This window comes from Salvelinus fontinalis, chromosome 11 (genome assembly GCF_029448725.1).
Source record: "Salvelinus fontinalis isolate EN_2023a chromosome 11, ASM2944872v1, whole genome shotgun sequence".
NCBI lineage: Eukaryota > Metazoa > Chordata > Actinopteri > Salmoniformes > Salmonidae > Salvelinus > Salvelinus fontinalis.
In genome coordinates, this window is record NC_074675.1 from 58,430,040 (window position 1) to 58,444,286 (window position 14,247).

Sequence of the window (14,247 nt, forward strand, 5' to 3'; positions counted from 1 at the left end):
TCACTGGTCAGTTACTCTCTGAGGGGGGGGGGGGAGACATGTCACTGGTCAGTTACTCTCTGAGGGGGGGGGGGGAGACATGTCACTGGTCAGTTACTCTCTGAGGGGGGGGGGGGAGACATGTCACTGGTCAGTTACTCTCTGAGGGGGGGGGGGAGACATGTCACTGGTCAGTTACTCTCTGAGGGGGGGGGGGAGACATGTCACTGGTCAGTTACTCTCTGAGGGGGGGGAGGGAGACATGTCACTGGTCAGTTACTCTCTGGGGGGGGGGAGACATGTCACTGGTCAGTTACTCTCTGAGGGGGGGGGGGAGACATGTCACTGGTCAGTTACTCTCTGAGGGGGGGGAGGGAGACATGTCACTGGTCAGTTACTCTCTGAGGGGGGGGAGACATGTCACTGGTCAGTTACTCTCTGAGGGGGGGGGGGAAGACATGTCACTGGTCAGTTACTCTCTGAGGGGGGGGGGAGACATGTCACTGGTCAGTTACTCTCTGAGGGTGGGGGAGACATGTCACTGGTCAGTTACTCTCTGAGGGGGGGGGGGGGGGGAGACATGTCACTGGTCAGTTACTCTCTGAGGGGGGGGGAAGACATGTCACTGGTCAGTTACTCTCTGGGGGGGGAGGGGAGACATGTCACTGGTCAGTTACTCTCTGAGGGGGGGGGGGACATGTCACTGGTCAGTTACTCTCTGAGGGGGGGAGACATGTCACTGGTCAGTTACTCTCTGAGGGGGGGGGGGGAGACATGTCACTGGTCAGTTACTCTCTGAGGGGGCGGGAGACATGTCACTGGTCAGTTACTCTCTGAGGGGGGGGGAGACATGTCACTGGTCAGTTACTCTCTGAGGGGGGGGGGGAGACATGTCACTGGTCAGTTACTCTCTGAGGGGGGGGGGAGACAAGTCACTGGTCAGTTACTCTCTGAGGGGGGGGGGTGAGACATGTCACTGGTCAGTTACTCTCTGAGGGGGGGGAGGAGACATGCCACTGGTCAGTTACTCTCTGAGGGGGGGAGACATGTCACTGGTCAGTTTCTCTGAGGGGGGGGAGACATGTCACTGGTCAGTTACTCTCTGAGGGGGGGGGGTGAGACATGTCACTGGTCAGTTACTCTCTGAGGGGGGGGGGTGAGACATGTCACTGGTCAGTTACTCTCTGAGGGGGGAGACATGTCACTGGTCAGTTACTCTCTGAGGGGGGGGAAGACATGTCACTGGTCAGTTACTCTCTGAGGGGGGGGGGAGACATGTCACTGGTCAGTTACTCTCTGAGGGGGGGGGAGACATGTCACTGGTCAGTTACTCTCTGAGGGGGCGGGAGACATGTCACTGGTCAGTTACTCTCTGAGGGGGGGGGGGAGACATGTCACTGGTCAGTTACTCTCTGGGGGGGGGGGGGTGAGACATGTCACTGGTCAGTTACTCTCTGAGGGGGGGGAGGAGACATGACACTGGTCAGTTACTCTCTGAGGGGGGGGAGACATGTCACTGGTCAGTTACTCTGAGGGGGGGGGGAGACATGTCACTGGTCAGTTACTCTCTGAGGGGGGGGGGTGAGACATGTCACTGGTCAGTTACTCTCTGAGGGGGGGGAGACATGTCACTGGTCAGTTACTCTCTGAGGGGGGGGGTGAGACATGTCACTGGTCAGTTACTCTCTGAGGGGGGGGAGACATGTCACTGGTCAGTTACTCTCTGAGGGGGGGGAGACATGTCACTGGTCAGTTACTCTCTGAGGGGGGGAGACATGTCACTGGTGAGTTACTCTCTGAGGGGGGGAGACATGTCACTGGTCAGTTACTCTCTGAGGGGGGGGGGGGAGACATGTCACTGGTCAGTTACTCTCTGAGGGGGGGAGACATGTCACTGGTCAGTTACTCTCTGAGGGGGGGGGAGACATGTCACTGGTCAGTTACTCTCTGAGGGGGGAGACATGTCACTGGTCTGTTACTCGCTGAGGGGGGGAGACATGTCACTCGTCAGTTACTCTCTGAGGGGGGGGGGGGACATGTCACTGGTCAGTTACTCTCTGAGGGGGGGAGACATGTCACTGGTCAGTTACTCTCTGAGGGGGGGGAGACATGTCACTGGTCAGTTACTCTCTGAGGGGGGGAGACATGTCACTGGTCAGTTACTCTCTGAGGGGGGGAGACATGTCACTGGTCAGTTACTCTCTGAGGGGGGGGAACACATGTCACTGGTCAGTTACTCTCTGAGGGGGGGAGACATGTCACTGGTCAGTTACTCTCTGAGGGGGGGGGGGACATGTCACTGGTCTGTTACTCTCTGAGGGGGGGAGACATGTCACTGGTCAGTTACTCTCTGAGGGGGGGGGACATGTCACTGGTCAGTTACTCTCTGAGGGGGGGGGGAGACATGTCACTGGTCAGTTACTCTCTGAGGGGGGGGAGACATGTCACTGGTAAGTTACTCTCTGAGGGGGGGGGGAGACATGTCACTGGTCACTTACTCTCTGAGGGGGGGGAGACATGTCACTGGTCACTTACTCTATGAGGGGGGGGAAAACATGTCACTGGTCAGTTACTCTCTGAGGGGGGGGGGAGACATGTCACTGGTCAGTTACTCTCTGAGGGGGGGAAAACATGTCACTGGTCAGTTACTCTCTGAGGGGGGGGGAGACATGTCACTGGTCAGTTACTCTCTGGGGGGGGGGGAGACATGTCACTGGTCAGTTACTCTCTGAGGGGGGGGGAGACATGTCACTGGTCAGTTACTCTCTGAGGGGGGGGGTGGAGACATGTCACTGGTCAGTTACTCTCTGAGGGAGGGGGGGGAGACATGTCACTGGTCAGTTACTCTCTGAGGGGGGGGGAGACATGTCACTGGTCAGTTACTCTCTGAGGGGGGGGGGAGACATGTCACTGGTCAGTTACTCTCTGGGGGGGGGAGACATGTCACTGGTCAGTTACTCTCTGAGGGGGGGAGACATGTCACTGGTCAGTTACTCTCCGAGGGGGGGGAAGACATGTCACTGGTCAGTTACTCTCTGAGGGGGGGGAGACATGTCACTGGTCAGTTACTCTCTGAGGGGGGGGAGACATGTCACTGGTCAGTTACTCTCTGAGGGGGTGGGGACATGTCACTGGTCAGTTACTCTCTGAGGGGGGGGGAGACATGTCACTGGTCAGTTACTCTCTGAGGGGGGGGGAGACATGTCACTGGTCAGTTACTCTCTGAGGGGGGGGAGACATGTCACTGGTCAGTTACTCTCTGAGGGGGGGGAAGACATGTCACTGGTCAGTTACTCTCTGAGGGGGGGGGAGACATGTCACTGGTCAGTTACTCTCTGAGGGGGGGGGACATGTCACTGGTCAGTTACTCTCTGAGGGGGGGGAGACATGTCACTGGTCAGTTACTCTCTGAGAGGGTTGGAGACATGTCACTGGTCAGTTACTCTCTGAGGGGGGGGGACATGTCACTGGTCAGTTACTCTCTGGGGGGGGGGTGACATGTCACTGGTCAGTTACTCTCTGAGGGGGGGGAGACATGTCACTGGTCAGTTACTCTCTGAGGGGGGGGAGACATGTCACTGGTCTGTTACTCTCTGAGGGGGGGGAGACATGTCACTGGTCAGTTAATCTCTGAGGGGGGGGAGACATGTCACTGGTCAGTTACTCTCTGAGGGGGGGAAGACATGTCACTGGTCAGTTACTCTCTGAGGTGGGGGGAGACATGTCACTGGTCAGTTACTCTCTGAGGGGGGGGGGGACGTGTCACTGGTCAGTTACTCTCTGAGGGGGGGGAGACATGTCACTGGTCAGTTACTCTCTGAGGGGGGGGGAGACATGTCACTGGTCAGTTACTCTCTGAGGGGGGGGGGAGACATGTCACTATGTCAGTTACTCTCTGAGGGGGGGGGGAGACATGTCACTGGTCAGTTACTCTCTGAGGGGGGGAGACATGTCACTGGTCAGTTACTCTCTGAGGGGGGAGACATGTCACTGGTCAGTTACTCTCTGAGGGGGGAGACATGTCACTGGTCAGTTACTCTCTGAGGGGGGGAGACATGTCACTGGTCAGTTACTCTCTGAGGGGGGGGAGACATGTCACTGGTCAGTTACTCTCTTGGGGGGGGGGAGACATGTCACTGGTCAGTTACTCTCTGAGGGGGGGGGGAGACATGTCACTGGTCAGTTACTCTCTGGGGGGGAGACATGTCACTGGTCAGTTACTCTCTGAGGGGGAGGGGGAGACATGTCACTGGTCAGTTACTCTCTGAGGGGGGGGGGGACATGTCACTGGTCAGTTACTCTCTGAGGGGGGGGGGGAGACATGTCACTGGTCAGTTACTCTCTGGGGGGGAGACATGTCACTGGTCAGTTACTCTCTGAGGGGGAGGGGGAGACATGTCACTGGTCAGTTACTCTCTGAGGGGGGGGGGGAGACATGTCACTATGTCAGTTACTCTCTGAGGGGGGGGGGAGACATGTCACTGGTCAGTTACTCTCTGAGGGGGGGGGGACATGTCACCGGTCAGTTACTCTCTGAGGGGGGGGAGACATGTCACTGGTCAGTTACTCTCTGGGGGGGGGGAGACATGTCACTGGTCAGTTACTCTCTGAGGGGGGGGGAGACATGTCACTGGTCAGTTACTCTCTGAGGGGGGGGGAAGACATGTCACTGGTCAGTTACTCTCTGAGGGGGGGGAGACATGTCACTGGTCAGTTACTCTCTGAGGGGGGGGAGACATGTCACTGGTCAGTTACTCTCTGAGGGGGGGGAGACATGTCACTGGTCAGTTACTCTCTGAGGGGGGGAGACATGTCACTGGTCAGTTACTCTCTGAGGGGGGGAGACATGTCACTGGTCAGTTACTCTCTGAGGGGGGGGAGACATGTCACTGGTCAGTTACTCTCTGAGGGGGGGGGAGACATGTCACTGGTCAGTTACTCTCTGAGGGGGGGAGACATGTCACTGGTCAGTTACTCTCTGAGGGGGGGGGGAGACATGTCACTGGTCAGTTACTCTCTGAGGGGGGGGGGACATGTCACTGGTCAGTTACTCTCTGAGGGGGGGGAGACATGTCACTGGTCAGTTACTCTCTGAGGGGGGGGGGAGACATGTCACTGGTCAGTTACTCTCTGAGGGGGGGGGAGACATGTCACTGGTCAGTTACTCTCTGAGGGGGGGGGGGAGACATGTCACTGGTCAGTTACTCTCTGAGGGGGGGGGGAGACATGTCACTGGTCAGTTACTCTCTGGGGGGGAGACATCTCACTGGTCAGTTACTCTCTGAGGGGGGGGGAGACATGTCACTGGTCAGTTACTCTCTGAGGGGGGGGGAGACATGTCACTTGTCAGTTACTCTCTGAGGGGGGGGAACACATGTCACTGGTCAGTTACTCTCTGAGGGGGGGGGGGAGACATGTCACTGGTCAGTTACTCTCTGAGGGGGGGGAGACATGTCACTGGTCAGTTACTCTCTGAGGGGGGGGGGACATGTCACTGGTCAGTTACTCTCTGAGGGGGGGAGACATGTCACTGGTCAGTTACTCTCTGAGGGGGGGAGACATGTCACTGGTCAGTTACTCTCTGAGGGGGGGGGAACACATGTCACTGGTCAGTTACTCTCTGAGGGGGGGAGACATGTCACTGGTCAGTTACTCTCTGAGGGGGGGGGGAGACATGTCACTGGTCTGTTACTCTCTGGGGGGGGGGGGGGGACATGTCACTGGTCTTTTACTCTCTGGGGGGGGGGGGGGATTGGCAGGAGGAGAATAATTTCACATAGTTGGTAAAGGAGATCATAGAGTAAATGTCTGTGTGTGTGTGTGTGTGTGTGTCTGTGTGTGTGTGTGTGTGTGTGTGTGTGTGTGTGTGTAAGCAGAGCCAAGTGGGCGAAAGCCAGCCATGCACTCTCACCCACTACCCTCTACACACACATACACAGTACCCCTGTCCCTTACTCCTACCAAGGTGACCCCAGCTTCACTGTTGACAGCAGAGACAGAGTCAGGGTTAGACAGAGTAAGGTTTAGACAGGGTAAGGGTTAGTCAGGGTAAGGGTTAGACAGGGTAAGGGTTAGACAGGGTAAGGGTTAGACAGAGTAAGGGTTAGACAGGGTAAGGGTTAGACAGGGTAAGGGTTAGACAGGGTAAGGGTTAGACAGGGTAAGGGTTAGACAGAGTAAGGGTTAGACAGGGTAAGGGTTAGACAGGGTAAGGGTTAGACAGGGTAAGGGTTAGACAGGGTAAGGGTTAGACAGAGTAAGGGTTAGACAGAGTAAGGGTTAGACAGGGTAAGGGTTAGACAGAGTCAGGGTTAGACAGGGTAAGGGTTAGACAGGGTAAGGGTTAGACAGGGTAAGGGTTAGACAGGGTAAGGGTTAGACAGGGTAAGGGTTAGTCAGGGTAAGGGTTAGACAGAGTCAGGGTTAGACAGGGTAAGGGTTAGACAGGGTAAGGGTTAGACAGGGTAAGGGTTAGACAGGGTAAGGGTTAGACAGGGTAAGGGTTAGACAGGGTAAGGGTTAGACAGGGTAAGGGTTAGACAGGGTAAGGGTTAGTCAGGGTAAGGGTTAGACAGGGTAAGGGTTAGACAGGGTAAGGGTTAGACAGGGTAAGGGTTAGACAGGGTAAGGGTTAGACAGGGTAAGGGTTAGACAGGGTCAGGGTTAGACAGGGTAAGGGTTAGACAGGGTAAGGGTTAGTCAGGGTAAGGGTTAGACAGGGTAAGGGTTAGACAGGGTAAGGGTTAGACAGGGTAAGGGTTAGACAGGGTAAGGGTTAGACAGGGTAAGGGTTAGTCAGGGTAAGGGTTAGTCAGGGTAAGGGTTAGACAGGGTAAGGGTTAGTCAGGGTAAGGGTTAGACAGAGTCAGGGTTAGACATGGTAAGGGTTAGACAGGGTAAGGGTTAGACAGAGTCAGGGTTAGACATGGTAAGGGTTAGACAGGGTAAGGGTTAGACAGGGTAAGGGTTAGACAGGGTAAGGGTTAGACAGGGTAAGGGTTAGACAGGGTAAGGGTTAGACAGGGTAAGGGTAAGTCAGGGTAAGGGTTAGACAGGGTAAGGGTTAGACAGGGTAAGGGTTAGACAGGGTAAGGGTTAGACAGGGTAAGGGTTAGACAGGGTAAGGGTTAGTCAGGGTAAGGGTTAGACAGGGTAAGGGTTAGACAGGGTAAGGGTTAGACAGGGTAAGGGTTAGACAGGGTAAGGGTTAGACAGGGTAAGGGTTAGACAGGGTAAGTGTTAGACAGGGTAAGGGTTAGACAGGGTAAGGGTTAGACAGATCAGATCATTGTGAGGTCAGGGGAGTCCAGAGAGAGCCAATCATATGGACCAGAAAACACAGAAATTCTAGAATCCTCTGTATAGAATCTGAACTCCCTCCAGCTGTTATAATGGATAGAGGACTGCTGCTAACTGCTTGGCTTCTCCCCTGTTTACTGGGCTCCCTCCAGCAGTCCTCTGCTCACAAACACACGTGACCACCATCTTGACAACGTACTAACCAGCAGCGTCACCAAACAGGAGCCTCCTCCATGGCGCCATTAGTACCATGTCAGGCTGTGGAGCAGGTGTTCCGAGATTATCCAGAAGCATATCACTCCGTTACACTATACAACCCTAACCACTGACCTAGGACCAGTCCTAATCTGATCCATTAGATACTAACCTAACCACTAACCTAGGACCAGCTCACCCTGCCCCATCCTAATCTGATCCATTAGATACTACCCTAACCACTAACCTAGGACCAGTCCTAATCTGATCCATTAGATACTAACCTAACCACTAACCTAGGACCAGTCTAATCGTCATGGGGACACACACTAAACTGACCTTAGACCAGACAGTCAATAAAGATATTGATTAATTTGTGCAAGCCTTTGTGTTACCTACTTTTGCTGAGAAATAATCTCTCTAGCCTAATCAGAGTTAGCCTAATCAGAGTTACTATTTAGTCTATTTAGCAAGAAACGAATTGATTTACCCTTCAAATCAAATCAAATTGTATTTGTCACATACACATGTTTAGCAGATGTTAAAGCGAGTGTAGCGAAACATTACAGCAGCACCACACTAACGTCAGTGTAATGAACCCCTCTCTCTCTCTCACACACACACACACACACACACACACACACACACATATATACACACAAACAAACACACACACGCACGCACACATATATACACACAAACACAGAGAGAGAGAGACTTACCTAGCGCCACACACAAACACAGAGAGAGAGAGACTTACCTAGCGCCACACACAAACACAGAGAGAGAGAGATTTACCTAGCGCCACACACACAAACACAGAGAGAGAGAGATTTACCTAGCGCCACACACACAAACACAGAGAGAGAGAGACTTACCTAGCGCCACACACACAAACACAGAGAGAGAGAGACTTACCTAGCGCCACACACACAAACACAGAGAGAGACTTACCTAGCGCCACACACACAAACACAGAGAGAGAGAGACTTACCTAGCGCCACACACACAAACACAGAGAGAGATTTACCTAGCGCCACACACACAAACACAGAGAGAGACTTACCTAACGCCAGGAAAGAGAAAACCCACTGCAGCACAGCAGCTGTCTGGAGTCTCCTCCGCAGCGGGATGTTTAGTGGAGCGAATTGAATCTTCATCTCCGGGAAAGACACAACCTTTCCAGCTACAAGCTGAGGGTTAGTCTGTCCGGTCCCCTTCTCTCTGTCTCTTTCTGTCTTTTCTATGTGTGTGTGTGTGAGGAAACACGTTGCTGTTTTTGAGTGAAAGCTCCTGATTTGATGCAACTAAAAGTTCTGAAACTGAAGAGCTTGTGCAGCACTGTGGAAGTTCTGCTCTTTGGTTGTTGCTGGTCTCTAGTTCACCTTCTAATGGGGTTAAACTCTGCAAACAAACTTGAGAACTAACAGAACTGCTTGCCTTGTGGACCCTCCTCTCATGTCACCACCCTCCTCCTTGAATGGAACCACATCAACCAATCAAAGTAGAGGAGAGGTGGAAAGCATCAACCAATCAGAGGAGAGGTCGGGAGGACAGTATTTATTTGACTCCTGCTATAGTTAGTTCAGCCAGAATAAGAAGAAGAAGCAGTTAACTATCAGTGGACGATTTGTTTTTTTTTCATGAGCATGGACTTATTTCTATTACAGCATATTGGATGACTGTCATTCATATTCCATTCACCCAGCTCAACAAAAGAGTGATAGGTTTAGGCTACTACATGATACTCTAATTTTCTCTATACCCGTCATGAGGTTGATACAACCTAGCCTATGAATGAAAGTTTACAACGTAGGTCCACACAGATCGTGCAAAAAATTTGAGGCGACAGACACAATCAATAACACCATGCACACTCTAGACTGCATCTAGTTGATGTAGGGTCTAATCATTAGCCCAACAGTTGCAAATGAGAGTTTCTATTGGACAAATTCAAGGTATGTTTATCCCTGTTTTCAACAGAATCAGCGGGAGGAATTCACCCCTGTAAACACAGCTCAATTTCATAGCAGCCATGTTGTATTCCTTCCTGCGACTATGCACTCTCCTCTGCTCACCTCTTCCCTTCGCTTGTGGACTTCAATGCACAACACATCAACTGTGTGTGACCAGACGAAAACACCTTTCCAAGCCAAACCATATCAAAACTGCTACACACAGCCTACTTCGTTGTCTCCATGTTAGCTAAAGTAATGTCATAGTCAACATAGCTAATAGAACTAGTGCGTTAGTAAACAAAGTACAATCATGCAGTACAGTGTAGTCAGTAATCAGTTTAGCAGTTACACTGGCGGGCCCCGGTGGCAATAAATTAACTTCTTGTCAATAGGGGGAGCTGTTAGCACTATTTTTTTCTTGATGTTCCCAAATTAAACTGCCTCGTACTCAATTCTTGCTCGTGCAATATGCATATTATTATTACTATTGGATAGAAAACACTATCTAGTTTCTAAAACCGTTTGAATTATGTCTGTAAGTGAAACAGAACTGGACTTAGAGCAATTTCCCTATGTGGAGTTGAGAATGCAGAATTTTCCAACCTGTTTTCAGACCTGTGTATAACTTTGCCTGTCTTCTATTGGTTGAGATGCACTGCATACGCCTTCCCCTGGGTGTCAGCGAATAGAGGGCCTTGAAATGGAGTCTCTACGCAGATCAGAAATGGATTGGAATCGATGTGTCCCTCCTTTTGATTCTTCGCGCTGACGCACTGAGGGCATGTCGTTTTAGAAGCTCCCGTTTTAGCATCTAGTTATATCCGGCTCTGTTTTTATTCGATATAGGCTTTAAAGACATCATAATCTTGTTATTTCAAACCGATTTATATCAGTTTATGTCAGTATATTGTGATTTTCGGGTATTTCATTTTCTGGCGTTGTAGGAAGTTGGGTATCTCTCTCTCGCATGCTAATGTTTACTGCTAATTGCAATGTGGAAGACAACATTCTACAACCTAGCAAAATTTATTTTGGGCAAAGGACACCTATCCCAAGATTCTGATGGGAGTTCATCAAAAAGTAGGAACTATTTATGCTGATAATTCGTTGTTCTGTTGAAAAAAGCAAAATGCATAAGACGCCATTACTTGCAGTGTAGCCTTGCTTTATCGCACCTGTATTGCGCAGTAATGTTAATTTTTAAAATGTAATTCAGCGATTGCATTAAGAACTAATTTGTCTTTCAATTGCTGTCCAAGCTGTATTTTTTTAGTCAAGTTTATGAATAGTTTTCGATAAGAATAGGTGCCTTTCCAAGATGGCGCCGGACAGATTGCTTGAGTATTTGGACACTATTCTCATTGTATAAGCACGATTTGTGCCGCTAAATATGCACATTTTCGAACAAATTCTATATGCATTGTGTAATATGATGTTACAGGACTGTCATCTGAAGAATTCTGAGAAGGTTAGTGAAAAAAATAATATATTTAGGTGGTTTATACATTATCGCTCTCTTTGCCTTGAATCAATGCTGGGGTGATGTTTGCACATGTGGTAAGCTAATATAACGCTATATTGTGTTTTCGCTGTAAGACACTTAGAAAATCTGAAATATTGTCTGGATTCACACGATCTGTGTCTTTCATTTGCTGTATGCTGTGTATTTTTAAGAAATGTTTTATGATGAGTAATTAGCTAATACACAATGGTCTCTGTAGTTATTCTAGTCGCTTTGGTGAGAGTTGTGATGGGGGCTGCAATGGTAAACTATGATTTATACCTGAAATATGCACATTTTTCTAACAAAACCTATGCTATACAATAAATATGTTATCAGACTGTCATCTGATGAGGTTGTTTCTTGGTTAGTGGCTATTTATATCTTTATTTGGTCGAATTTGTGATAGCTGCTGATGGAGTAAAAAAAATGGTGGAGTATAGAAGTGGTGTCTTTTGCTAACGTGGTTAGCTAATAGATTTACATATTGTGTCTTCCCTGTAAAACATTTTAAAAATCAGAAATGGTGGCTTGATTACCAAGATGTGTATCTTTCATCTGGTGTCTTGGACTTGTGATTTAATGATATTTAGATGCTACTATTTACTTTTGACCCTATGCTAGGCTATGCTAGTCAGCTTTTTTACTGGTGGGGGTGCTATTACACAATACATATAGAGTTTGTTCGAAAATGTGCATATTTAGCGGCACAAATCGTGGTTATACAATGAGAATAGTAGCCAAGCTGCCAACAAAATGTCGGGAGAAATCTTGGGAGAGGCACCTAATCTAATCAGTAACTAATCAGAAACTTGACTAAAAAATACAGGTTGGACAGCAAATTAAAGATAGATTAGTTCTTAATGCAACCGCTGTGTTAGATTTTTAAAATTAACGTTACTACGACATACAGCGTGCGTTAAAGCGAGACCGCACCGAAATTAATGGCGGAATAGTAGGTCAACATTGTTCAACAGAACAACGAATTAACATCATAAATACTTCTTACTTTTTGATGAGCTCCCATCAGAATCTTGGGCAAGTTGTCCTTTGTCCAGAGGAATCGTTGCTCGGTTGTAGATTGTCGCCTTCAACTTTGGAATTAGCAGTAAACATTAGCCATGTGGCAAAGACGTGTCCAACTCACTATAACGCAGCACTAAGAAATATCCGAAAATCGCAATATACTGATATAAACTGATATAACTCGATTTAAAATAACTACATTATGATGTCTTTAACACCTATATCGAATAAAATCAGAGCCGGATATATCTAAGGCCTATAACGGGAGCTTTCCAGAACGCAATCCTGAGGTCTGTCTTGCGTCATGGCGAATGATGAAAAGACTGGACCCCACGTCCCAGACCCTTTATATGGCCTCAGATCTGCCTAGCAACTCCATTCCAATTCTCACTATTTGCTGACATCTAGGGGAAGGCGTATGTAGTGCATCTCGACCAATAGAAGACATGCAAATTAATAAACTGACCTCAGAACAGCCTGCCTTATTTCAGATTTCTCACTTCGTCACAGGAAGTTTGCTCCAACTAGAGTTCTGTTTTACTCACAGATATAATTCAAACGGTTTTAGAAACTAGAGAGTGTTTTCTATCCAATAGTAATAATAATATGCATGTTGTACGAGCAAGAATTGAGTACGAGGCAGTTTAATTTGGGAACGAAATTTTTACAAAGTGAAAACAGCACCCCCTATTGAGAAAAGGTTTTAAAGAACGACCAGGCACCCTCTACTGACGGGATGAGGTCAATATCCTTCCAGAATACCCCGGCCAGGTCGATTAGAAAGGCCTGCTCTCTGAAGTGTTATAGGGAATGTTTGACAGTGATGAGGGGTGGTCGTTTGACCGCAGACCCATTACAGATGCAGGCAATGAGGCAGTGATATCTGAGATCCTGATTGAAAACAGCAGAGGTGTATTTGAAGGGCAAGTTGGTCAGGATGATATCTATGAGGGTACCCGTGTTTACGGATTTAGGGTTGTACCTGGTGGGTTCCTTGATGATTTGTGTGAGATTGAGGGCATCAAGCTTAGATTGTAGGACTGCCGGGGTGTTAAGCATATCCCAGTTTAGGTCACCTAACAGAACGAAATCTGAAGATAGATGGGCAGTCAGGTCTCTAACTCTGTGATGTTGTTTGTGTCGCACTGCTTTGCTTTATCTTGGCCAGGTCGCAGTTGTAAATGAGAACTTGTTCTCAACTAGCCTACCTGGTTAAATAAATGTGAAATATATATATTTTTTAAATAACCACCCTAACCAACCTAACCAACCTACCCTAAACACCCTAATCACCCTAAACACCCTAATCACCCTAACCACCCTAACCAACCTAACCCTAATCACCCTAACCAACCTAACCCTAACCACCCTAACCACCCTAACCCTAATCACCCTAATCACCCTAACCAACCTACCCTAAACACCCTAATCACCCTAACCACCCTAATCACCCTAACCAACCTAACCCTAACCACCCTAACCCTAACCACCCTAATCACCCTAACCCTTACCACCCTAACCCTAACCACCCTAATCACCCTAACCAACCTAACCCTAACCACCCTAACCCTAACCACCCTAATCACCCTAACCAACCTAACCCTAATCACCCTAACCAACCTAACCCTAACCACCCTAATCCTTCTAACCCTAACCACCCTAACCAACCTAACCCTAACCACCCTAACCCTAACCACCCTAACCCTAACCACCCTAACCAACCTAACCCTAACCACCCTAATCCTTCTAACCCTAACCACCCTAACCAACCTAACCCTAACCACCCTAACCAACCTAACCCTAACCACCCTAACCAACCTAACACTAATCCACCCTAATCCCCCTAATCCTAACCACCCTAATTCCCCTAACCCTCACCACCCTAATCACCCTAACCCTAATCCCCCTAACCACCCTAATCCCCCTAACCCTCACCACCCTAATCCCCCTAACCCTAACCACCCTAATCACCCTAACCCTAATCCCCCTAACCACCCCAACCCCCTAACCACCCTAACCCTAACCACCCTATTCCCCTAATCCCCCTAATCCTAACCACCCTATTCCCCTAATCCCCCTAATCCTAACCACCCTAATCCCCCTAACCCTCACCACCCTAATCCCCCTAACCCTAACCACCCTAATCACCCTAACCCTAATCCCCCTAACCACCCTAACCCCCTAACCACCCTAACCCCCTAACCCTAACCACCCTATTCCCCTAACCCTAACCACCCTATTCCCCTAATCCCCCTAATCCTAACCACCCTAATCCCTCTAACCCGAACC

At 49.3% G+C, this 14,247-nt stretch overlaps 1 protein-coding gene across 3 annotated transcripts in view; it reads right to left on the bottom strand.

Moving 5' to 3' along the window:
• Window positions 1–8,904, bottom strand: part of LOC129866010 (2-acylglycerol O-acyltransferase 1-like) — an 81,730-nt gene extending 72,826 nt beyond the window's left edge. The window contains exon 1 of one of the 3 annotated variants that reach the window (XM_055939147.1): window positions 8,540–8,901. In XM_055939147.1, coding sequence (XP_055795122.1) covers window positions 8,540–8,633 — 94 coding nt within the window. In that variant the 5' untranslated portion in view covers window positions 8,634–8,901. Of the gene's footprint in view, window positions 1–8,539 lie in introns of all 3 variants that reach the window. The other 2 variants (XM_055939146.1, XM_055939148.1) reach the window with 2 other exon arrangements.
• Between the last annotated feature and the right edge of the window lie 5,343 nt (window positions 8,905–14,247).